Below are 27,129 nucleotides of genomic sequence, written 5' to 3'. Positions count from 1 at the left end.
TAGAAACAAGGTCCTAACTATAACTACCTACTGGCGACCGCCAGTAGGTAGTGTATATATATATGTGTGTGTATAGTATGTGTGTGTGTGTGTGAGAGAGAGAGAGCTAGGGGTGATGGAAGGCTTTTATTTGGGCGGAAAACAGAAAATAAACAATATTCCGTATAATTACTTCTTTTGCATTCAGTTTTATTTGCTGGCACACTTTCACAACAAGTGTGTGACACTAGATTGGTCACCACAGGCCCTTTACATTAATAGAACAATCGTACCACCAATCTTTCAGCAACAATTCTTTTAATTGTATTGCCTCTTTAAATCCCTATAAGTGGTGTATTTGCACCTCAATATGTTTGATATAGGTTTTAAATAAATGGTTCTAGTAGATATTAAGGCGTAAAATTGAACTATTAAAGTGCCATAAAGAGACCAGCTGAGTTAATACAGGTATTACTCGGAATGCATTATATATAATCATTCAAAATAGCTTTTTTCTTATATATAAAAAATCCATGCAGCCATGCAGTTCATAAGCACTGCTGCAAATGATTATTAAAAAATGCATTGTTATGCAGAAATGCTGGGAACAGGTGAGTGTGGGAAGTTAAAAAGGAATTGAGTAGAGAAGAGAGAGAGAGACTAAGGAAAGTGATACCATGGAAAGACAATTAACGTAGTCCCTTCCTGTGCAGTGGAAGGGCAATAACCTGCCACTCAAAAGCAATGTAAAGAAGAAATTCTCCAGGGACTGGTCAAACAAAAGTTTGAGGAGGAGAGCTATAGAATAAGGAGCAGAGATCTGAGATAAACAAGAATACCTTTCAATCATGTGCAAGCGGTTCACCCAAACCCCACACAATGTATATTGTGCAGTGGAAAATAGGACTTAATCACATCGCTGCAGCCGGACTTTCTCCCGTGGTGCTGAAGAATTCCATGCGTGCGTGGTTCGGGCGGCCCCCCGGCCGTCCTCCGCACATGCCGACCGTGACGCAAGACGGCCAGGGGCCATCCGACGCATGGAAGAGGTTAAAATGATTATTCTTATGTTTCGGTTCCATTGCCACTATTTTGCTGGCAGGAGTAAGCCTTAATGAAATATTTTTAGAAAGGTCCACACTTCCCATCGCGTAGTTGAGATTGCAAGCTTGATTGAGAATGTTTGGTATTGCTGGTCCATGACAATAGCAACAACTGAGGACGCTGAGGAGGTCACAAGTAGGTGGAAAAAAAGACAAATAATCGGTAATCTGCAAAGCCCCAAAAAGATTTGGCTTAATATAGGCAGACTGCATTTACAAATGATTTGGTATATCATAAGGGAGAAATGGAAAGATAATTCTCATGGTTTGTAAAAACCACAATGAGGCACCTGCTTCCATCTCCAGACTAGAGAAAGGTTCACTTCATAACCTTAAGGTAGAAACATGTGCTAATTATTTTCCATCATTATACCTTAGAGTGAGTAAAAAGGCCTCTAAATTTAAGCCATCCAACTCTCAAATCATAAATTAAGTGAAAGGGGTGCTGTGGAACCTGAAACCTGCGGCCTTAGCCCATGTCCCCACCACTACCCCCTTGCCATAAAGTGACCTCCATAAGAAGTTGAGAAAAATTGTCGCAACTTAACCTCTTCCCTGACCTACCCATTAATGGAGTGTATAACAATTTACCCAGGCCTGGAACTGGTGATGACAAGGGCAACAACAACGAATTCAGTGATTCTGCAGCCTTGCAAGTACATTCAATCCCTATGATGATATGTGGTGGCAATGTGTGTTATTGTAGCAACTTTATTGATATATCTAAACAGATATTATGTCATCTATGAATTGTATTGCTTCACCATTGAGCTCTATGACATCCCTTAAGTCAAGTAAGATAAGTCTCATACACCTCTGGTATCTTGAGAGTGGGAATACAACTGTGTTTGGACAGGTATCAATCTGATGGGTATTTGTTTTGTAAATATTATTGCAGCCTTCCACCCAAAATGACTTTGTGAGGATATGCGTTCCTAGAGCATGGAATGGTCACAGCTTTTATTTCAGCATGCACTATTGCCATCAGAAATAACACCAGTGGTCACAACACCAGTAATGGTACCATTAACCTCATCAATGGCATAATTTGTACCTTGAAAGAATGATTATTGCTGTTTCTACTCAGTTTGCACGGTGCCTGCTGGAGGCAGCCAAAATCTGGGAAGGAAAGCAAGTGGATTCATGCAGACCTGTCCTTTTTACTATATGATTAATACTAGGGCATCTACATGATAATAGTGTATCCTTGCAGCTACATTTAAAGGAGCGAGGAAATCTGTGTCAATGCTTTTTTAATTTTTTTATTTAAGCCAATAGCCATTGCAAAGACAGATCCATAAACAGAGATACATGATAGTAGGACATAAGCCAGTTCGAACAATCCAAACATATAAATATCAAAATAAACATATAACGGTCGGATGCTTCCTCCAATCTATATTGAAGATAAATACATACAGATTGTTTCACAGAAGAAACAGGTATGTTAATAGTATCACACACCAGCCTCCCGGAGATCTTCTTTAAACAGTTGTTGGTGTTAAATGCTCTGCGAGCCCCCCCAGATCTTGATGCCCAGTCTCCGTTTCTGTAGCCCTTTAATGGCATATAGACTAGTTTCCAGCTTACATATAGCATATAACCTTCCTCTCCACGTTTCGAAGATAGGGGGTTCTTTCTGATGCCACAGTGATGCTATACACAATATGGCCACTGCGATATACAATAGATACCTAAATGCATACATTTCCTGTGCGAGCATGCCTTCTTCCAAAACTCCCAAAAGCCTAACTGTAGCGGTTATCACAATCTGTGCCCTCCATCAAAAAGGCCTGCATCATATTAATTAATTGTTTCAACTCTGGACAAGTAAAAAACGTGGACTATATCCGCCAGATCCATCCCACACCGAGTAAATTTATCTTCATTTAACCCACACCACCGTGCAATTTTTCCGGGAGTATAATATAAGTTGAACATGGTTTTGAAAGTTGAACATGGTTTTGTATGTCAATGCTGTCTGATGTAATTTGTGATGCTTTCTGTTAATATGCGAGGTGTTAATCAGTGTTTTGGTGGTGCTGAGGTTGCACAGCTCTCCAAAATAGGCACCTCAGTGTTATTGGTCTTTAAATCATAACTTTAATGTTTAACATAATCTATACGTACCGGATTTTGGTGATTCTCTTCTGAGGGGTACATGAGAATCCCTAATGGTTTTAAAATCTATAATATTGCATTATTTGTGACAGACCCACTAGTTAAGTCGGTGAAGTCCTAGGAAATGCTTTTAATTTTCTCAATAATTAACTTGGGCCCCATTTGACAAATCCTTTACCCTAAAAACTAAGTGGAGAATTTGTGAGATGCTAGCGGCCTTACATGTGGTCTTTTCAATTCTGAGTAATGGTGAAGTGAAGAGAGAGAACTTCATCCATTCTTAAACAGGATAAGGACTTTCGCTTGGGCCATGAATCCCACCTGGAAAATGTTCATTTGTTGCAGGTGCGGATGGGCTTCTCACACGTTCCTTCATTCTTTGCGATCCCAAATGCCAAAAAACTACTGATTATTTAAAGAAATGCAGACCCGCGTTTCCTCCAAGAATAGGGTTGTTACTTCACAAGCTACTTGTAAAGTTTCACTGATTACTAAAACGCATACTGGGTATGTGGGGAGGAGGCTGTATTACCAATGGGTCTGTAAAATTAGTAAACATAAACATTGCCCTAAAAATGCCTTTTTGTTTTCTTATTTGTAGATTTGGAGCCTTTTCGGCAGGAATGCTTTGTGCCCTCACCACGTTGTCTCAGCAGTTGGAAAACGAGAACGCTGTGGATGTTTACCAGGTGGCGAAGATGATGAATCTAATGAGGCCCGGGGTATTTACAGACATAGTAAGTCTTGTACTCAATATGGATCAGTCCTTTACTAAGAAATACCGTAGAAAATTTGATGAGACATCCGTTGGAAAATGCATGGTTTTTATCCCATAAAATATTTATTTGGAACTCATTTTGCATATGGACTTTATAAGGAACTGCAATAGAATCCTCGTCGGCAATAGTAGATAGGTTTGGACTTCATTTCACAAATACAAAGATAGAGCCAAGTCAATTTTACATCATATTGTGCTTTCATTTCGGAGCATGGATTTAAAGTCTGTGATACCTTTGCAAACAAAAGACACTGCAATTATTTATGGTTCTGCACCACTCAGATGAGTGTGGTGATAAAAAATGTGTGCAATCACTTGTGCCTGATGTGAAATGTCTTGTACTTTTCCTTGTTACCCCGAAATTCACTGCTATATTAATCCAGGCTGTATAGCACATTTCCAAGTACATAACGGGCGTGACTTTTCCTAAGAAGACACTCGCCAAATTGCAAGGTATTTTTCTGAAATAATGTTGCTGGGCTCATACGTTTTGATGATAAAAAAACAAGTATTTACTTAGACCTTCCACTTAAGTTATTCCATTAAGTTCTGTTCAAGGATATCGCACAATTCAAGATGCATTGTTCACCTATACGTCCCTGGCGCATGCATTCTGCCCAATGTGTTTCACTCCCATTAGATTGGCCTTTCTGAACCTGCTCATTCTGTACCTTCCTGGGCTTAAATTATTTTGTGCTTGGGATTTCCATCATCTAAGACCTCTGGAATGATCTGCGTCTTACCTTAAGGTTTTCTTAGGTTCAGAAAAAACTTGAAAGCTCACCAGTTCTCATCGCCTGTTACCCAGGTCCACAGAGCTAGGCTTAGAAGATACAGTCATGGCCTTCTATGTGTTAGCGCTTCGTTCCCATTATTTACACATATCTCAGTTTGTTTATGGTGACATGGATACGCACTGCAAAGCTTTCTAATAACCCAACTGCAAGAATTCAGTCTATGAACTAGACATCACCCTAGTGTATGGTGTGGGTCTTTCGTTTGTTCTTTGTGCCCACATAGCTCTCTCAGGTGGCAGGAATGCAACACTGTACAAAACCCTTTCAGTAACACATACCACTCATTGTGCAGTTAAAGTCCTCTTTTTTATTATTAAAAATATGTCCCATGAAAAGCATTAACCAAATAAGGCAGACAACCCCAATAAAAATATTTTTGCTGTTACCATAATACACGAAACGAGATTTTGCCCAAATTCATTACTTATGTGGAAAGAGCAGGTTTCTAGCATAGTGCCAGACAGTAGTGAGAACACTGCTGATGGGTGACTGCAGTGATCTATGTGCTTGTGTGTGTGTGTGTGGGCACTGAACACAAGTCAGTCACATCTTAGGAAGTGTTTGTACATAATGTTTACCATCTTTAGCGAATCTGCCAAGCATTTAACAAAGTTCACACGGGGGTAGGTTTTGATCTGGACATTTTTGTGTAGCTTAGTTGGAGCTGAGATTTTTAGGAAACACTAAACATGCTTTCTGTGAGTATGTTGTGATTTTTTTTTTTTCTCGTTCCCTGATATTAAGCAAGTCAGATCTCATAGTTTTTTCCCCCCATCTGTGCCTAAACTCTATAAGAACCTGGGATTTTGATGCAGTCCAGAAAGGATGAAGGATTCTCAAATAATCTGTACTTTCTGTTGGAGATTGAGGAGAGGGCCGGCTCTAATCTATCATCTAGTTGAATTTCCTCACAAATTTGTCTTCCCTTTTGCTTCTTAGCAGGTGATATTTTTGTAGGTAGCACTCTGAAAATCAGTGATGCGTTTGTGATTTTTAGCCAAAATATCTACATTCACAAACAGCCAAGATCTCCTAATTCACTTGCAAACTCTGCTTTCTCCCAGTAGTTCTCCTAATTCCTTTTTCCTGAATTGATGCCTCGTGTCCATTTATGCTCGAATGAAGTCTTACTGTGGCTCCTTTTATCCAAGGAGCAATCCTTTTTGTTGCAGTTCACTTTCTCCCACATTTCATCCTTTGGGATTTCATTTTGGATCGTGGGGTAGATGCCTGCACTGCACTCGTGTCCTCCAGACTGGGCGGCAACATGTGTGCCAACAGTTCTGTTTGATTGCTTCCAGTCCATTTTACAAGAGTAAATAAGACGCTTCAAAGCTTGAGAGGGAAGAACCTACAACAGCCGTTAGCAAAACATGCCGGGAACACTGCAAAACAAACAAGCAGAGGAGCTGCCACTGTAACTGTGAACAGAATCCCACCCCTCAGCCTGCTCTCTTGTCCTGCTCCGGTTTCAGTGCACACGTGGTGACCTCTAGTTTCTATCTCTGTCCATTCCTCTCATTGTTGTGCAATGATCCTACCACAGAGGCACCTCATCTTGGTTGTCCAGTGACAGACCTCCCAAGCAAAACGAGTCCAGAAGAAAGAGGAGGAACTGGTACCACTACATCTCCATTCCTTTTGAGTCTTCCAAGAGGGCTCCAGGTGCAAGCTGCCATCTTCACCCTCACCACTAGTCTTGCAGGTACAGGGATTATTGAACTCATTCATGTTCCTGTCTATTTTTCATGAAAAGCACATTCTCGTTTAATATATAAAATGCACTCATTTTTATTTTTATTTGGAGGGGCTATTAATTATATTTATAAATCTGCCAATAGAAACATAAGCAGCGGTGCCTTGGTCTCACCCACCAACAACCCAAAACTCATACAAATGGATGTAATCACCTAACAGAGGATCTGACTATTAGCTGCAGATTCTTTCATGTAGAATTATCCCCAGGCATGAGAATGGATCCGGAAAACTATTTGCCCAGCATCCCTGTGCGCCGGGGGGATGGCATCACGCAACTCCGCCCAGGCGTTTTCCGCACACCTGATGTCAGCGAGGTCACATAAGTCCCACCCCGGCGGGCCTACCTTAGTTTTTTCCTTTTCCGCGTACAACGCGGATCCGGTTTGTGCTCTGGGCCTGTTTAGGATTTTCCCTTCTGCTATTGCTGCGTGTGTGGGAACAGTGTGCGAATGCCTTCGGGCTTTAAAACTTGTTCGTCGTGTGGCCACCTCACGTCTGCGACGGATCCTCACCCCATCTGTATGTGGTGTTTGGGAGAGCACCACGACTCCACTGATTGTGAGGCGTGCCAGCAGATGAAGCCGAAGTCCCGGCTTGAGCGCCAGATGAAACTTCTGTCGGCTCGGGTGTCCAGGTCGGTGTCGTCATCTCAGCCCGCCCTGAGGAGGGTTCTCGGACCCGCAGCTTCCCTCGCCAACTTCGATCTTCTCCCAAGTGCGCCACTCACCTCTTGGTAAGTGTCGCAGTTTGTCCCCAAGGTTGGGTTCTGGCCTTTCGGGGGCATGGGCTCTCCGCGGGTGGTGAGGCCCTGTGTGTCATCCCCTTATCCGCAGTTTCCCGGCGTGGGGGCGACCAGAGGCCAGATGGAGACATATGCGGTGGCTTTGCAGGTCTCGCTGGCTTCTCCTCCTCCTCTTTCCCCTCCTGGGACGTCGGCGGATCCCTTGCAGTGTGCGGGGCCCCACTGCGGCATCACCGGCGGCTTCGGCCCCGGCGCCGATTGGTTCGGATCCAGGCTTGGAGGATGTGGTGCTCTTGGGGTGCGGCTCTTCGGGGGTCCCTCCTTCGGACCATGGCACCTCTGCTTCGCCACAAACTCCGTGGTGTCGCGGTAGGTCGCCGGGGCGTGGGTCGCACCCCCGAGCCTATCTCGGTCCTCGGGACAGGTGGCGGCCTTGGCCGAGGTGATGCCACCACGGCGCCGGCAGCTGCTGGCCCTGGCAGCGCCACAGAGGTAGGCGGAGGGCCCTTCTCGCCCGAGCCCCTCTAGGTCCTCGGGACAGTCAGCGACCTTGTCTGAGGCGGAGGTGACGCCGCTATGGCGCCGGCAGCTACTGGCCCTGGCGGCGCCACAGGGGTCGGCAGAGGGCCCATCTCGCCTGTCACGAGTCGCGGCTGGTGGGGGTCTCCTCGTCCCTTCTCGTCCCTCCGCGCAGGCGGCTGCCTCATTGGAGGTCAGGTCGGCGCCGTCCCTTCGCCACCCTGGCTCCATTCCAGCTCTGGTCTCCTGCGCCGTGTGCTGTCGGAGGTCGCCCCGGCGTCTCCTCCGGCGCCGGTCAGCGACGGTGTCCTGCCTCTGGTTTCGGACTCTTCGGCACCAGGCCGACGTCGGGTCATGGACTCGACTTCGGACGCCTCCTCTTCTCCAGAGGTTCGGCGGGTGCTGGTGTCATCCTCCCTGGAGACGGGCGGCCATGTCGTGGCTTTTTCCCCGACGTCGTCTCAAGGCGTGCCGTCGCCGTGGTCTTCGCCGGAAGAGCCGCAAGTCCCCCATTCTTCGGCCCCTCTTCCTTCCTTTCGGCCTTGGCCATTCCTTCCTCCGGTTGGCTTGGGGGATGCCCGCCTTAGCTTGCAGCCATCACCTAACGAGGAGCTGCTTTCATCTCCGCGGGGCCCTACGGAGGCGGGTGCAGCTTTCGCCCTCGCTGTTTCCATGGCTGCGGGAATTTTGCGCATGGGTGATCCAGCTACCCATTTTTCCGCAGATCATCTTCTGGAGGTTCTCCATCAGGGCTCTGGTGGTAGGGAACTGTTGCTTCCCTTCGAGGGTTCACTCCACTCTTCTCTCTTGGGGACTTGGGGCCGTCCCACCACGAGGGACCAGGTGGCCCAGCACCTTCTGCTCCGCCACCATACGGCACCGCGTGATCCGGTGTGCCTTTCTCTTCACCCTTTGACCAGAGGCCCCGTTTTGCAGTCTGCCTTTCCTGCTTTGCCGCTGCTGTTGTCTCCCCCTTCCCGGGAGGCCCGCTGGCTGGACTCTTGGGGGCGCAATATGTTTGCCTCAACCAGTGCAGCTCTGCAGGCCCTTAACAAACTGTGTTTTGGCTAGGGCCACTTCTTGCTTGTGGGACTCAGTGGAGTCCCTTATGTCTGCCTCTGCTCAGGAGGGTGCTTGTGTGGATTTGAGACATCACGTCTTGGATGATCGGGATCTGGTGACGTTTATCCTTCGCTTCGCTCTGGACTTCTCGGAGGTGTTGGGTCGTGCCATGGCTTCTTCGGTTGCCCTTCGTCGCCATGCCTGGCTTCGGGACAGTGTGTTACCGGAGAATGTTCAAGAATGGCTGGTGGACCTTCCCTTCGATGGTGCTCTTTTGTTCCATGCCCCTGCAGACTCCGCCATTGAGGTTCTTGGCGGGGTTTCGTCCTCCTCCTCCTCCTTCTCCTCAGTGACCTGCGTGTTGCTCTGGTTCTTGGAGCTGTTCTTCCGTTGGGGCAGGTCGTCTGGCTGAGGTTGTGGTTCTGTTGGCTGCTAGCCAGCCCTTTTTGACTGTGTGTTTTTCCTTTCGGTTTTTCACACCATACTGGGCCTGAGATTGGGCCTTCTGTGTTCCGCTCTGGCTGCTTGATAGGCCTCCTGCGGGGGTTTTTGCCGCAGGTCTTTTTTGTTGTCCTCTCCTGTGGAAGTTTCTTGCTAAGAGGTTCCCATGTCTTGGGATCTGACATGCCCCATGTGGGGCAGGGTTGGCTGTTAAATAGCCCTGGTATGTGCTGGGGAGTTGTGGTCACCTGCGGGCTTCTGCTCTTCGTGGCGTTATGGTATGTTGCGGATGCAACCTTCTCCTTCGCCCTTTTGCTCTGAGTGTTTGTTCTGTGGTGTCCCTGGCATCTGGCGGAGTTTGCCAGTGCTGCCCTCTTGTTCTTTCTGCATTGTTGTGCCTTTTTGGGGCTTTAGTGGGACTGTCATCCTGCCTTCTCCGCTGCTTCCAGTGGGCCTTGCACTCGGCTTTACCTCTTCTCCCGGTGGGGGAGATGGTCCCTGACGTCTGGACCCTCTTGCGGACGCAGTTTGTCCCTGCGGGGTGTTGGACGATTCTTCCTGGGTGACCTGGAGTTCCCCGTTTCGGCTATCGCCTGCACCTTGCCGCCATCCTGTCAGGGATTGCCTTTGCTCTGCCTCTTCTCCTGGAGTCTCTAGGCTGCTCTTCTCCTTCGGTGCTCCTTTCCTCGCCTTGGGCGGAGGTTTTGTCGCTTCACGTGGGCGTGGGGCGTTTGGCCTCTTTGCGCCTTGCCTTGTTTCCTCTGCTGAGTGGGGACTGGCTATCTTCTTCACTTCGTTTCCCCTTGCCTGGGGGACGGGGCTCCTCATCCTGTTTTGGACTTGGCCCCCGGGCGGTCCTCTGTCCTGCCCCGGTGGGTGGGGTCCTGTCGCAGACCCTCCTTCCCCTTGGGTATGGCTAGGGTATCTGTTCTATGTGAAGGAATCTTCGGCTAGTAGTCTCTATCAGATGTACGAGTTACTTACCTTCGGTAACAATGTATCTGGTAGAGATGATTCTAGCCGCAGATTCCTTCATAGCCCACCCTTCCTCCCCGTTCTGCGAGGGCTGGTGATTTGGTCTTTTGCACTCGCTTCCCTGTGGGTGGCTGTGTCTTCTATGAGTACATTCTTTCCCTCTTTCTGTCGGGCTGTCTTCCCCCCCCCCCCCCCCCCCTTTTTCCTCCCCGTTGTCACATGGGAGGATAGGTTTGTTCGTACTTCTGGCTCTTTGCGACCCTTCAGGTTGGGGTCTTTTGGCTGTGCCTCTGCCCTTGTTCCTGATGGGGGTTGTCACACTCTGTGATGGGGATGTCTTTGAGTTTTGTCATTCCCTGTGTGTCCCTGACTGGTTCCCCTTCCTTGTCTTTGGTTGGGGTTGTGGTCCTGTTGCATGTTCTCGTGTCATTTTTACATATGTCCCTTGTCTCGGGGGGAGGCTGTCTCTGTACTGGCAGGGTTGCTGCCCTGTTCTTTATTCTTTCCCTGCCTTCGGGTACTGCAGTGCTGGGTGCTGCTCTTTATGGTGTTCTTCCTCTCCATTCCCTTTTGCTGCTCTTTCACACACTGTTCCTATACTCTCTCAGTTTTGTCTGCTGACTCCGAGTTGTGGCGTGGAAAAGTCCTCCGAAAAAAACTGATGTAGGCGCGCCGGGTTGGGACTTATGTGACCTCACTGACGTCACGTGCGCGGACGACGCCTTGGCGGAGTCGCGTGATGCTGTCCCCCAGGCGCGCAGGGATGCTGGGCAAAAAGTTTTCCAGATCCAGTCTCATGCCTGGGGATAATTCTACGTGAAGGAATCTGCGGCTAGAATCGTCTCTACCAGATACATCGTTACCGAAGGTAAGTAACTCGTACTACACACTCAGTGCTTAATTTGTGTAAAATAAATAAATAAAACAAGTGCCAGGGCCCAGGTTAGGATGCCACCCCAGCAAGCACTAGCAATTGCCACTGCTAGCGCTGCCACTGACAGTACATACACAAGTACTAGCCATCACACTGCTACAAGTGTCACAATCTAGACTGTTCGAGGCCCCCCCAAATCTGTAAGAACGGTTTGCGAGGCAGGTATTAGTTGTTTTAATGTGTATTTGATAAAAAAAATCTGTTTGTGCTCCTCTCAGTAGAACACAAAAAGCACCACCATGTGGCAGCTGTCATAAGTGACGGTTTTGACAATTAAGTGCCGGTGCCGAGCACTGGAAACCACCATCTCATATTAAGCACTGTACACCCTCCATCACTCTACAAACAACTTCTGCACAAAACGAATCATTCTCTGCTCTGCAATGGGATCCTCATCGTAGGACACCAAGAGCACAGTGATGCTGTACAAATGACACATTGTGCTCTCTGCAAATGCCACATAACAAGAGTAGAACTGTATTTGCAAATAACTTTGAGCCATAGTCTTATTGTGCACATTTTACTGACTGAAACATTAAACCCTGGTAAGCTTTATTTTAAGCATGCATATTTAAAATGACGGTGATACTCATTACAGATATTTGTTTTCTACTCCCTTTCTTGCATGTTTTAATTTCCTGCCTTTTGCACTTTTGCTTCCTTCAGGGTGTCATTTTTGCACCTGTGGGTACTTGCTTCCAATAACATTAGACTACACAATAAATAAAAGATTGCGTTTTTAATCTGTAGTCATATGTTCTGAGACGGTTTATGAATGATTTATGAGAAATGAGAACATTGCAATTAAATCTGGCTTCAGTTTTAAATTTTCGAGAAGTCAGTTTAATATAAATTGTTTCCTCAAAGAAGCATCTATTTTTCAGACATTGTATTAAATATTTTGCAATGTGACATATGAAAAGTAATGTTTTCTTAGATGCTCCTTTTCATCCGTTTCTTCTGCGGGCAGCGGATGGGGCGTTTTACAGATGCGTTTTGGAGTACGTAAAATAGTAGTCCTTTAGTACTCTTTTACATACACTTACATGCCTTTGCGAACTATCCCAAAACATCGAAGATGGGAATAACATTAGAACGGTCAGTGAATACTTGCACCCACTTACTACAAATCGAAACAACTGTGTCTTCTTTGGATGTTTAATAAGAGAGCATATTTGTGATAAACTCAGAAAAGATGTTTAGCTTCTTTTCTGAAGTCTCCGTGGGTCACACGGAGCTCCTTAGCTACTGCGTAGCCAAGGTTCTTGTGCATCAAAGGCCGGTATTCGACCTACAGCAGTTCCAGCTGCCACCATAGGCTCTGGATAGGACCGTGGTTTGAAGACATGGAGTGCCTGCCCATTACAAGTTCATTATAGCTTATGAGACTTGTAATAAGGCAAACAGGATATCTGTGGCGTTTTGATGGAGTATTCCATCTGGCAGACTAACACCTTTAATTAGCAGTATATTGTGCTCACCACTGAAACTAACATAGGGTAATTCTGTAAGCCTGTAATAATAACTTTCAATATATAAAGATGGCTGCAATTTAGATACATGGGTATCCATGAGGTCTCTGGAGCTAGACTCCAAGCCTCCAGCTGCTAGTCACACCTCAGACAATTTCAGTTCATATCATTGGAGTTCAGTTTCAATGTCATTTCTACCTGCATTAGCAAGGTGGTGCATGGTGATATAGTGTGCCATTAATTCACAAGATGATTTACTTTTTTTTCTTCCCAAAGCTATACTTTAAAGTCCGTGGTCATTGTGAAAGCATATGCTTTCAGGCTAGCAGTAACTGCTGCTACTGGCGTCTTTCTGAAGTGCTTAGGGCACTAGGGCCCTTTAACTGGGTTGTTTATATCCTTTCAAGAGGACAGTCCGACCTGTAGTCCTTTCTGTTAGCTTTGTTTTATAGCTGGTATCAGCAATAACTATCAGATCTTCCTTTGATATTAATGTATCGGGGAACCTAGATGGTGCCAATCTCAAGTCACGTAGGCGTTGGTAAATTCCTCTGGGCGTTCAGCATTATCCTTTATTACAATGTCCAATAACGAATATATGTCGTTACTACGCATTCCGTTGCAACGCATGCCTTTACCACACATGCGTTACAACGGAATGTTTTTTCTACGCATAGCCTTTACCTCGATTTTTCCTTTACCCCGCTTTTTCTTTTTTGGGGGGGGAGACCCCCCCCCAAGCCCCCTCTTTTTCTTTTTTTGGCCTTTTTCTTACGTCTTCGCCGACACTAAAAAAGGACTGACGCATTTTTTCGGATGAGAAAGAAGACGTTCCGTGAAGACGTTGCTTGCGTGGTAAAGACGGTCGTGGAAGCAATACGCGTTGTGAAGACGTTTACGAGGTAAGTGTACCGTTGTAAACGTAACTCGTAGAAAAGCCTTCGTGGTAAAGGCTGTTTCCCTCCAATAACAGTTATAACTGAGAAATGAACCCTGCTGCTGAGGGGTTTTCCAAAACACCAGCTGAAAACACACCAAATTTAAGACTGCATTCGAGTGACTTCACTGTTTCTTGTGAGTTCAGTACACCAAACATGAAATATCTGTAGTTTCATTTATAATATTTCCCCCTTTTTTTGCTTGCAGGAGCAGTACCAGTATCTCTACAAAGCAATGCTCAGCCTGATCAGTACGAAAGAAAATGGGAACGGTTCAATGGCGCTGGACAAAAACGGTGCTGTTGTGGTCAGTGAAGAATCGGACCCCGCAGAAAGCATGGAGTCACTTGTTTAATAGGAATCTTGAAAAAGGCACTTAATTTGTAGAACTTTTGAAGACTGAGTGACCTTTTTTTGAGGCCTTTTTATGCCAGACTCTAGGTTATACAATAACCCAATTACTTTTTTACACTGACAAAACTTTTGATATTTATTTTTTGCCATTTTATGTCTTAATGGTATCCTACTGGACATTGCACCTCTGTTTATTTCACACAGTGAAACAGTTATATCTAGTTTGCACTATCTGATCAGTGTTACTGCCTATAATGTTCTAATATACAAGCAAGCCCTAATGTGACATTCCATAACCCTCAGAAAAGTCTGCTACGTACGATCACTCACTTTGTTTTTATTTTTTTAGTAACCGTGAACTTTGCCTTTTAAATTGTGAATGCTAAACCAGACAAGATTTTTTAAAGGAACTTTTACTAACCTGTTGTCTTTATGCTTTTCATTACCTGTCACTAATGTTGTATTTTATTCCCTGCTGGAGTTTTTAAACAAACATGTCTTATCACATCCTGGTTTATTTTCCTAGTCCTCTATAATCATAGGGAAGTTTTCACATTCCATAAGCAATGCTACCCTGTTATTGAATTTAAATAGGAAAACTAATGCCAAATCAATTTACAGGAATATTCAGGTTGATTGCTGCTCAAAGCAGCGGTACTGTGATTTTATTTAGTGTTTTACTTAATAATGGTCGAGGAATCGGGAAAAGACCGGTTATGCATTTGCACAGGCATTTGGGCAAGAAAGTAAGGCTGGGAGATACTTCTGGTACCATTTTAAGCTGGAGTTCATTTCAACATTATATATACGTGATGGTAACCCTGGTGTATGCAAAATGCATCAAATGATCTTCGTAACAGTGCAAAATGAGGAATTCTCTAGAAGTAATTGTTGTACTTATGTTTTGCGCCAGCATCCTCACAGTTGTAAATTTTGTCAAATTGAACATATCCCAGTACATGAGACTTTTTTTTACACCTCGCCCTTTAGGCATAAGCAGTTTGTGACTTTACATTTCACTCTCCAGAAGGATAAAAATAGGATGTAAAAATTATGCATAATATACACATGCTTTAGTGAATGTCTATTCTGTTTGTTTGCACAATGACCTGCAAAATTGCAATATTTTTAAACCAGATGTGTTTGAAAAACATGGAGGTAAATACTGAACAGCAGTGCATTGTAAAACGTATATAATACTTCCTGTTCTCAGTGAGGCAAGCATTGTTTCCAAATGTAGAACATTCCACTAAAATGGAACACATATTCATAACCTTCTCCAAGCGAGAATTCATTCTGCAGATATTTTGATTGTCATTTAAATACATGTAAAAATTCCTACAACACTAAAATAGCAAACTTTCATGTCTGTTTATTTACTTTTTTTCTAAACATATGAGATCTTTACATTCGTTTTTTCTTCATGATCCTAATCATGTCAATCAAAACTGAATTAGTTGAATGTTTTTTAAATGTAATTTTATCCAAAAAATGGTAATCTTGCAATCTCCTTTTATGTCTAAGCCATTGCTTATTTAAAGTTAAAAGGTCAGAATTGTAAATTATTTTCCAAAGTGCAAATCTAGTAAGTGGTGCTTCTGTGGCGTCGACATCTACACATACTCATCACCTCCTGTTGCTTTTTTTGCCAGGCCAAGACTTGCATACATTTATTCAGCCAACGTGCCAATAAACCTTATAGACACAAATTATCAGGGCTGCTGGACATGTCAACAGACTGCAAGTAACTTGGTTATTCACTTAATATGTGCATTTACAGAAGCTCCCCAAATTTTATATTTTATTGTGTAGCGCTTGTAATAGCTCAGTTACATGGCATTGTGCTTTAGTACTTCGAGTCCAAATCATGTTTCTTCTAGGTGATACTTCCCTTCTTATACAGTCAGATTTGCACCTTATCCAATAAACTACTTTCCCATGCCCAAAAACCTTTTTTTAAATGTACTTTTAAGGGCAACACATTCTGATTTATATATTGCAGTGATCTGTGGTTATAACATGCTTGTTGGATTTGGGATGTGGGTGCCACAGGGCTCAGGTGAGGAAGACTAGGACTCAGGATAATGATCACTAATAAGCAGTGTAGTTAGCACCTCATCCAGCTTTCTTGTCACAGCCTTTGAATTAAAAATGTACACAAATTAATAATTGTGACAAAAATGTATCAGTGTACTTCCAAGGAAGATATGATCCTCATTGCTGATACCCGCTATCAAACAAAGCTAACAAAGTACTACAGGTCAAACTGTCCCATTGAGAGGATATAAATAACCCCGTTACTGGGCCCTAGTGCCTCAAGTGCTTTAGAAAGACGCCAGTAGCAGCAGTTACTGCTAGCCTGAAAGCATATGCTGTAAAAATGACCATAGATTTCGGAAAGAAAAAAAGCAAATCTTGTGAATTAATGGCAAATGATATCACCAAGCACCACCTTCCCAATGTAGGTCGAAATGACATAGACCAAAATTGAAAGTGAACCCTAGTCATACGATCTGAAATTGTCTGAGGCTTGGCTAGCAGCTGGAGGCTAAGGGCTTTGAGTCTAGCTCCTGAGACCTCGTGGATACCCATGTATCTAAATTGTAGACATCTTTATATAATGAACGTTCTTATTATTACAGGCTTGCAGTTTAATTACCCTATGTTAGTTTCATAATAGAGAGCATAATATATTGCCACTAAGGGCATTAGAATTTGTTGGATGGGATATGCTGTCAAAACGTGGCAGATATCCCATCTGCCTTATTACAAGTCTCATAAGCTGTAATGCACTTGTAATATGCCAAATGGGATATTTGCCATGTTTTTGACTGAGCACTTATGCACACAACTCTAACTATGGCTAAAAGTTAGGACAATGATCCCTCGGCAGGATTATGCAACATAGCGGTCGATTCTGATCCGGGTCGGAAGGGCACCGAACGCGATCTGGCTGGAAAAACTACAAGCCGTACGCGTGTTTTCCGCCCTACTCGTACAGCTGCACGAGCGAGCTAGTACGATGCGAGCTACATGTAATTCACCGACCGAGTCGTTTCCACTTCATCCACATGGGCTAGACTACTATTAATATCCTTAACAAACCAAATTTACCCAGCCAATAGAGATATAGAATGAATGGATCTCAAATTAGAGGCTAAAAAATGGGGCAAATTTACAAAAAAAGTGCAGAAACCTAAGTTGATCTGTTGAATTGTACTGGGATGAAAGAGTAACACTGAAGCATACATCTGACTATGGCCTGCTGCTGCTCTAGCCCTCTGTGCATGCACACACCTTTGCACCATAGAGCAATGGGTTGTGCCTGCTGGCTAGGGTGGGAGTTTGTACTGCAAGGATATCCTTCCAGTACAAAATCCAATGCTTACACATTTTAAAAAATATTTCCCACATTGGATGAGTGCTGTATAATGCAGCACATGCGCAATGTGCATAAAGAAAGGAGAAATAAAATAATTCTCCGACATTGCACCTGCCTGAAGGAGGTGGTGTTTTTTTAATACAAATCCCGTTCTAACAATTATAGTAGCTTGGACTTTACGTAAAAAACTGTGGGTGGTATCCCTAGGAAGCCAAAGTATCACCCATGAAATGCCCCCTTAAAGCAAAGCACTACAAAAAGGGTACATTACCAATGCAAAGTAATTGCTATATCCAGACTTTGTGTTCATAAATCTGTCCCAAGATTTATGTGGGAACGGTTATAGGTAAGTCGGGGGGGTATCAGTCCAGCTGTTTTTCTTTAAAATAAATAATATTCTTATATATTGTATAAAACAAATCTTTAGCTTGGGAAATGAACGGTCTCCATGAGCTTGTCTACACCTCAGTGAGTAAGAATTGTGAAAAGCAAAAAAACGAATTAGTATCTTATGATCTTCCTTTCTGTGTATCTTACATTATGCCTGTGGTTCTAAAATGTCGAAGTTCCTCAACATATTCTAACCGTTCTGCGGTGCCATACCCATGTGCAGGGATTAATTTATAGTTTTTAATAATCTATAGTCTTAAATTACTTGACACCATAAGCATTCAGAAAAAGATGTCCCTGAATACTTACAAATAGGGAGAAGAATAAGTTCATGAGAAAATCATTAGTGTACTTGATTCAGTAGTTTGCAAACACAAGGTGAGAGAGCTCATCAGATGACCTGCATCCTGATAGGATGCACCATCAATGTCAACAAGTAAAATAATTTATAATTTCCATGCATTGGTATCAGGACTGTGGTGCTCCGAGAGCAGATTTTTTGTTTCTTTCTGTCTACCCTCCTCTACTTTCACACTTAAGTCCAAGATTTTAGTTGTAAAACCTAGCACTGGGGAATAAATGATGTCCCATAGACTTGTATTCACTTCATCCAACTAAATTAACAAGTAAATACTGATATATATATATATTAGTAGGTTTACAGTCTATGATGTGGTTAGATTTGTTCCTTTCCCTTCAAAATTTTCACCCACCTTCCCACCTTATTCTCACACTTATTCCAATCTCGTATAGGGACCGAAGTTAGCTGTGTAAAAAGAATAACACCAATCATTGGCAAATATTTGTGAATATCACACCATTACCAACATTTCCTGTGGCCACCGCTGTGGGGTTACAAAATAATGGTGGGGGACCCAGAAAATTCCACTGGACCTGGGTAGGTTATGGTACTACAGAGAAGTAGTCACAGTGAAAAATTATTGCTACACGAAATTCATAATCAACTTTGAATAAATCATAAACAACATTTATTCATGTTAAACACATTTGTACATGTTGAACACGTAACGTTCTTTTACAAGAGCAGCACAATCGTCTGCAATAACGTGAGAAAGGTGCTCCAGATGGAGAGGGGGAAGTGCAGCAATGTGCACGAGGGAAGGTTGGTGAGAGGAAGGGCAACGTGCATTATATACATCCAAAACATAAATGGCCTATCCAGCTAACCTATTTACAAAACCATGATATTAAAATGATACAGTGAATCTATCACGGTCATCAATATATGGACAGCAAAGTAATGCAGTCGACATTACGAGCCCAAGGCTGCATGTAGGGGATTCTGATCCTTACACTACGGTCTTCATTAGGACGATAAGAGACACCCTTCATCCACCAGGACATTTGGTGGGAAAACTCAAAATGCCGGGCCCTCGGGCTCCTAGGTCAAAGAGAGGTATCCAATTCTTGAAAAAGTGTCAATATATTATTCAATAATATGCGCGGGAATTCGTAGGGCAGAATAAATCCAATTGCTCCAAAATAATCTCTGCACAGGATAAACGTCCGTTATCTGGCTTTAAAAAAATAAACTGCTGTGGGGACATCCATTTCCTAACTGTGTGCTAAATTTCTGATTGCTACAAATTCAACCAATCGGGTAGATTTTTCAGTGCTTTTGCTGTCAGAAAATTCTACAAATCTTTGATCTGTGAATCGGGATTTTAGAATCACAATGGCCCATGTAATTATATGCAGTTGTAAAATGTACTTAAACCTGCAAAATGCTAATTGCATTGGCACCTAATTGTTTGAATCACTTAACTACATTTTAATTAACAAAACTAAGATATAAACACAAGGGGTGGTCAAAGTTCAGCATTTTTTTATGTTTATTTTTCTCATCGTATTACTATTATTGTCAATTGAAGAGCCTAGACCCACTTGTCATCTTATTTGTTAGCTTCCTTTTTTAAATTGAAATCTCAATAGCATGTTTTTTATTAGTATTTATTTTCTTGAGTTGAGTGTTCTTTTCTTTTTCATTTCTCTGGCAACTGGAGGATCCTAGACCCTTCTCTTATGTTTTTGTCCTTTTACAAATGTTGTCCTCTAATTCGTCTGATTAGCATCATTTACTGTGGCTCCCACCCATCGTTTTTGCACAGAGAGAGGCTTAATAGCCAATGATGGCACAGCCAATCATACAGCAGGTGTGCCCAGGTGCAACAAAGGCACACTCTGATCAATTGCAGGTCAGGAACCACATGTGCTGCAGCCCAACTTGAATAATCAAACAACATATCTCATTCCAGGAAGTTTATTCTCTATTTGTATGATAATGTGGTTTGTCCGGGCTCAAACTATCACTCCACCAAACTACCATGTTGCAACTTCGGCTGGTAAGTCTGTCACTTGGCCTACTTTCCCAAGGTGATCAGGTCAGAAAATATTTTTTCTTCAAAATGATTAAACTCCTATTTTTGAAGGGACTGCAACTAATAAATATATACATTTGGTATCAAATAAAACAAATGAAGTTAATATTTATGATTTGTGATTGACAACAGTTTTGGCATTTATTTAGACATATGTGTGGAGGAAACTATTATCCTGATGTAGCCCTTGCTTTTGCAGTTGCAGTTTGCATTTCTTACGTGTACCACACTCCACTGTCATGGTGGCAGTGTTGTCATAATTATTGGCAAAAGTCTGAACGTTGAATTTGATCTTGCCATACAATTCTTCTTAGGTAAAATTCTTATGACTATGGTTTCTGTTATAGCTAGTATTGCTATCACATAGTGCATGATGTTGCAGTATTCCTACTGACACCATTCTTAATTTTGAGTTAGTCTGTGCTGTGTTTTTTCCCCCAATATTCTGTAGGTATGACAGTTCTTTGTGTTTTATAATTTTTAATTGTTTAATCAATTCTGCCACTGGACATGCAGCCATGGGTTTCTACGACTGCTTTCTGGCCCACGATCTTAATTGGTTGGTCAACTATTGTACTCGTATGACGGGTCATTATTTGGTCTTCACATTAAATTCCTTATGTTAAGTATTCTAACAGCTGTGTGCTACTTTGGATAAACATGTAGAACTTTTTTGTCTATTTCACTGACTTCTACTCGAGTAGTTTTGTTCCACCCCTAAACTGAAGTCATGTGTGGACTAAAGTCAATAAAACCAACTTTATTGCAGGTTTAAATCAGAAAATAATAAAAAAATGTTAGAAGATATTGCGATGAGGTTGCGCAAACTAAAATGATTAAGCCAGAGCCCATCAAACCTACTGTCATTTGGTCTGAGTAATATTTTCTGGAGCAGACAAAGCGTTGCCAATTCATTTATTGGTGTGTGACACTCCATTTATTGTATTCATGCTAAATAGGAATGTTTGGTCACACTGAGCAACTGTAAAAAACTCTTGCAACGTTATGATCTAACTTTTATGATAACAATTTTTTCATTCTAGTAAAGCTGGCTGAAGAAATTTTCAAAATCATTCAAAATCTCTTATTCCCTCTTCTTTGTAATATTGTTTCAGCAACTAGTCGTTTGTCCACTTATAGCGCCTGTTTCGCTATCCATGCATTGACAAGATCAGAGTTTCCTTTCCATCCTCTATTAGTTTTTTTCTACCCGTCTGAGCATTTCTTTCTTATCCTCTGAAGCATCATTTTTCTCTAGTCTTTCCTAAATTTGTGGGTATTATAAGACACTCAATTACATTTTGTTCACCATTAGACCTTTATCCTGTGAAGTATCTGATAGTGCTGATGTTAATTACCCCTACTTTAAGGGAGATGCAATACTTCTCTAAATTGTGTAGTATTTCCACTGTTGACTGCTTTAAAATGAAAATACACTCTTGGATACTACTCAGGTGGAATTCTGCCCAGCCATTTACATGGGTCAGAATAAGCTCCATTGTTGATTTTTTATCAGCTGCGCCTTTTACTGAAAAAGGAAGACTCCACCCTGGTTCTTTTAGACTCACTAGCAGCCTTTGACATTGTCCCTCAAGTCACACTTAATGAAAGAGTGATTATGATAAAAATGAGAGAAAAGGCCTTGGCCGAGTGCAAGTATTTTTTTAAAAATCTGGACACGTTGAGTTTCTCTACCCCGCAATCAGTTTTGGATTTCCTACATTCAAAGATGGATCACACCCTTGCACAATCCAACCAATTTAAATGTTTGTCACCACACCTTCTAGATCCAACATTTTTCTTTCATTTCTGTTACTAATTACACCAAGTTTACATCCAAAAAGATGACAACATGGGCCACTTTAAGAGCTGTCTAATCTCTAGCTCCAAGAATACGAATCTTAATTACTTGTGTTTGAACATCAAATATAGGGGTGGTGTGAGGCTCCTCTTGTGACTTGGTGGCCCTCCAATACAGGTTTCCCTCTTTACCACTTTCATCAAATTGCAATTTAAGATTTATTTTCGGTGAGGGCCTATCTCTCGAGACTCACCTCCCACATCAGTAAGAAGACGTTTGTCTGCATTTACACTTTAAGTAAGCTCTGTAGGGCATTCATGCTGTACTAGATACTGTTAATCATAAAATTGTGGTCCAGTGGCAATTGTAAGCTGTCTGCACCATGACAATTTGTTTTATCTGTATCCATCTGTATCATCTATGGCTAAGTTGCAGCTAGTTCAAAAAGCTTCTGTGTGCGTAGTGCTTGGTCTTTCTCATCACCTTCCTCTGTTCCACTAACTTGTGTTATACTGTGGCTCCCAGTAATTAAGACATTTTTTAAAAAGCCGGCTATCTGCCATAGGGCCATACATACAATTGGAACTCTATTTTGCATGCTATCCATTTGTAGACTGCTACTTGGTGAACAAGACATTTCTTATATTGCTCTGAAGTCTCTTTTGACTTGACCAGGCCTAGATAAGTAGATGCTAAAAAAAGATTGTATCGTGGAGTCTGATTATGCCATGTTGTAAATAAAAAGTGCGCAATTACTTAGTAACTGATAAGAGCATTCAAACCATTTACACACATAGTACACATGTTTTTAAGCAGAATGGTAAAACATGAATAGTTTCTAATGTACGTGTTCAAAATAGCTCACTGATTTTAGCAAATATATAGCAATCCAGACTGTCACAGAACATAAAGAAAGTGAGGGCTGCTAAGAAGGTGGTGTAACTTATTTTACCACATGTCCCTCTGGTTCTCTTTTCGGTAAAGACGACAAAAAATAAATAACTGAAGCAGAATCATGTTAATGGCTAAACAATAAATGCAATTTTAATAGTTTAAATTGATACTTGTTTGAAAGATTTTGATTCATGGCACCATAAACGGGTGGTACACAGTTCTTGATTTGTAAAATAAAAAAAATATATATATATATAAAGTGCCAGGGCCCTCGTCAGGAGGCCACTGCAGCTTGCGCTACCCATTGCCTCTGCAAGTGACACCACAAACACAATTGCTAACCACCATACTCCCACAAGTGTGACAATTCTGACTTTTCCAGGCTCTCAAATCTAGAACAATGGCTTGAGCAGCAGCTATTAGTCATTTTTAATGAATGTTGAATGATTAAAGAACTGTTGTTGTCCTCATCTCTAAATTAGATACAGTGCCACCATGAGGCAGACTTTTATTAGTGCCAGTGTTGACAATTAAGTTCTGGTGCCGGGCTCCGGAAACCGCTGGCTTAAATTAAGCACTTCTGGTGCATCTCATGCTATAATAATATTTGGGATATAAGAATATATTTATTCTATTAGCTGTTCTAGTATGAGAGTTGAGGCCAAGTCTGAGCCCACATTATGCCTCCATCCCTCAAAGGTGCTCTTAAATGTATGGTACTTTCTGCTTGAGCCCATCTTTCGTTTGGTGGGTAGAACCCTGGAAGTGTTAGAGGAGCCTTTACCAAACTAAACAAGCTGTTTTTTTATTAATCCACCCATCTTCCCTTTAATTTGTAAGTTTTATTACCAGACTGACAATATAAACTAGAATAGCAAATATGTACTGTTCTGCAGGCAATTAAGCTGGCCCTGTTGCACTTAGTCCTGCATGGAAAAACAGACAACAGTGACATGCAGTCTTAGGACATTTTTATATTTTTTGTTTTTTAAAGCTGTGCTCATTTTCAAATGCAGCAGATTAATGAATTAAGTTATTTAACAAATTTTGGTTTCTAGTCAGTTCTCAGTCATGTTGACTTACTCATCCAGGGACACACTGAGAAGGATTCAGGCTAAGAGGATCTTGAAGATACCTTGAGGCCACGGATATGAGGCATTAGGATCCAGTGCTGGTTTGATTTAGGTCATTCAGATTCTTTTAAGCTGGCCATTAGGATTAGTCCCAAAACCTTTTCCAATATTTTGAGGCATGATTTAAGGAATAAGCCAGTAAATTGTTTAACTGTGATAAAGTAGTCTATAGGCTCTAAGTGTTACTTTCTATGGAATATGTCATGGCTTTTCTTTCTACTTTGTGGATTCACATCAACACTTCATAGTCCTTCTTAAATATATTTGCCCCCTCTCCCCTCCCCAATATGGTGGTGAACTTTCAGGAAACAAAGAAGACGAATAAGTAGAAATTTGAACATCTAATATTAGTCAAGCATTGACTATTGTATGGTTTTAAGTGGATATATTTCATTCTGTGAGGAAATTGTAAGTATTCACCAGCAATTGATATTTTAAACACATTTAGTACTTTTCTGCATAGTCGCATTTCTTGATATGAGGATACTGCAGGAGTCTTTTATTTTGCTTACCTATAGGGCTGTTGGCATGTGTTTTTACTCCATCTTAGGTATAACCTGCTACTATTGTCTCTTATTTGATTGGCTGTAATTAGCGTTGGATTTAGAAAATGCACCAGCTGTTTTGTATGCCGCCTCCTAGTTTTTGAAAACTAAATTACAGGCTTTAAACTGCATTAGAGACAAATTATTGGAAATCCCTAGGATTGATGTGGCAGATCATTTAACTAGTAATTAGTGATATATATTAACTCTAAATACAGTGTTCACATATTGACACTGATGTTACTTGACCTATCATCTGCGCTTAGCACTGTCAACCATTCCATCCTTTGGGAATGACCTACTGGTTGGGCTGAAATCCCTGCATTCGCATGATCAAGTTATTTTTTTGACTAATCAAACCCCATTACTGTGGTTACAAACTTTTGCTGCCACCTATCAAACAGGTATTCACGGTGTCCCACAAGGGTCTGCACTTTTGCCAAATCTCTTTAATATATATGTTGTAAGCTAGTCTGTCCCATGGCCACTGTAACAATTCTCCTTGTTCTGTAATAGCTTAGTATGATAGAGCTTTACTTCATATTTTTTCCAGGCTGATTATAACAAGATGGATCATAAATTCTACATTTTTTTGACAAGTTGTGTAGCATAGGTTCAATTTCTTCTAGTGTAATCGATATGTGTTAAGGAAGAAGTTACGATATGATTTTTTACTTGAACATGTTACACTCAAGCAGCTCTGTGCGAAATATTTGGTAAATTCAGTTTTTCATTTCATATATATTTAAACTCTACAAAGCTTAAAAAAAAAAAAAGAGCAAGTATTCCATTTTGTCTTCATGCAAAATTGGAATATGCTAATAGAGCAACTGCCCACAGTAAAAAAATAATCAGCACAGTACATTGCTGTATGAGTTGCAATGTTTACTGTATGCCATTTTGTTTATAAAACAACTATAAATGGTGCAGCACATCACAAAAACAGTTAATTAAATTGTGGAAAATTTTGCAAGAAAATATTTTTAAAGGTTTAATTTAAAATTGCTGAAACTATTGTAGGTGTGATCTCTTGTGACTTTCATGCTAATCCATTTTTGATCATTTTCTTTTCCACTAAGACATTAGACATAAAACAATGTTTGGGCAGGCTGTAACCAGGATAATGTTCAATTTCAGGGGGTTGTTTAAAACTGATAATGCACTACTTTGACCATCACATACAGTTTGTGTTTTATAAATTCCCAACCATTTTGGTTGTGTAAAGTCCAGGGTAAGATGACAAAGTTATAGGCATAAAATATGTTTATATTTGTTTAACAGCACAATTGCCTTCATTGTAAAGCCTTTTTAAGTATGCATTTTATTTAATGTAATGTAAAATAGAGATGTCAAATTTACCAAAGAGAGAGATCCTAACTCATAGTAAAATAATTTACGAATTAGAAAAATGTTGACACTGTCTTGAAGATTTAGCATCCATGCTTTAAAATGTTCTCTTCTGCCATCAAGTTATATAAGAATGTTTATATATTAATTGTGCCAGTTATTTTATTTTTATGATACACATCTCAGTAACTAATTGCCATCATGTTTGTCTTGGGTTTGGTTCTTGTTTGGTATCTTTCGACTGTGTTCATCTTTTGCACTTTTCCTCTTGATGTATCATAACAATGTAAAAGAAAGTGGTAGTGCTTACTAATATGGAAAAAACATCTAAAATTGTGATTCCACAATTGTGCTAAACAAAGTGAAAACCTGTGAACTTGAGAATTCAAGCAACACTCTATTCCCATATGGATCTGTTTCTAAGAGTTTGTTTGGTATTTAAAAAGGGATACATTTTCTACAGATGAAAAATTAATTTCGAGAGAATTGTCTTGAGTTTTAAGACTCTTATTTCCCAAAGGGGGAGATAAAACAATTTTATAAAATGTCACAACTCTCCAACATTTGGGGTAGTGACTTATTTCTTTTGTTATGACATTTTAAGCTACCAGCCATTTGTTTCTAAATAACTGAGCTTTCATTTCTACCCATAATCCATTCCTGCATTTTTAATAATAGCAGAAAATCATTAAATCTGTAAATATAATGTTGCTTTGAAAAGCATCTATTGGGAACTTTGTATCTATGGTATATAATCATAGAATTTTATATTTTCATATAAAGCTAATTTTTTTCTAGTTTCAACTCCTTCATAGTTTTTGTGGTGGATATGTGTACACAAACCTTCTGTGTATTGAAGTAGTAAGTACCATCTACGCATACTGAGAGAATTCATGTTATTTCTTTGGGGCAGTGATTGTTAAAGTTGATTCTTTTATATTGTCAGCGTGTGCAATAGGTATAGACCTTGCCAGTCATTGAATACGTTTTTCTCATCGACCCATTTGAAAAATGTGATGCCTTTTTGTAACTTGACATTTCCTTTTTTGTTCTGTTTAAAAAAACCTATATCAAATCATTCTATTATAGTGTTATTTAATATGTAAATTGTATTGCTATACATAAAATAAAATATGGTTTTTGATGTACAGAGTCCTGTATTTTGTCAATCTAGAATAGAAAAGCAACACATAAAAATGGCTGGTTCATACGTGTTTCTATGTTAATCTCCAGTTCCTAGGTATTTATAGGCAAGTAAAAAACTG

At 41.4% G+C, this 27,129-nt stretch overlaps 1 protein-coding gene across 6 annotated transcripts in view; it reads left to right on the top strand.

Annotated features, from left to right (window-relative positions):
• Positions 1-17,055, top strand: part of PTPRG (protein tyrosine phosphatase receptor type G) — a 1,080,885-nt gene extending 1,063,830 nt beyond the window's left edge. For all 6 annotated transcript variants that reach the window (XM_085624730.1, XM_085624729.1, XM_085624728.1 and 3 more), the window contains 2 exons: positions 3,805-3,940; positions 13,828-17,055. In XM_085624730.1, coding sequence (XP_085480856.1) covers positions 3,805-3,940; positions 13,828-13,974 — 283 coding nt within the window. In that variant the 3' untranslated portion in view covers positions 13,975-17,055. The remainder of the gene's footprint in view (positions 1-3,804; positions 3,941-13,827) is intronic.
• Positions 17,056-27,129: the final 10,074 nt, after the last annotated feature.

The sequence above is a fragment of the Triturus cristatus genome, chromosome 9, assembly GCF_964204655.1.
Source record: "Triturus cristatus chromosome 9, aTriCri1.1, whole genome shotgun sequence".
Classification (NCBI taxonomy): Eukaryota; Metazoa; Chordata; class Amphibia; order Caudata; family Salamandridae; genus Triturus; species Triturus cristatus.
This window is presented reverse-complemented; position numbering and strand designations above follow the sequence as displayed.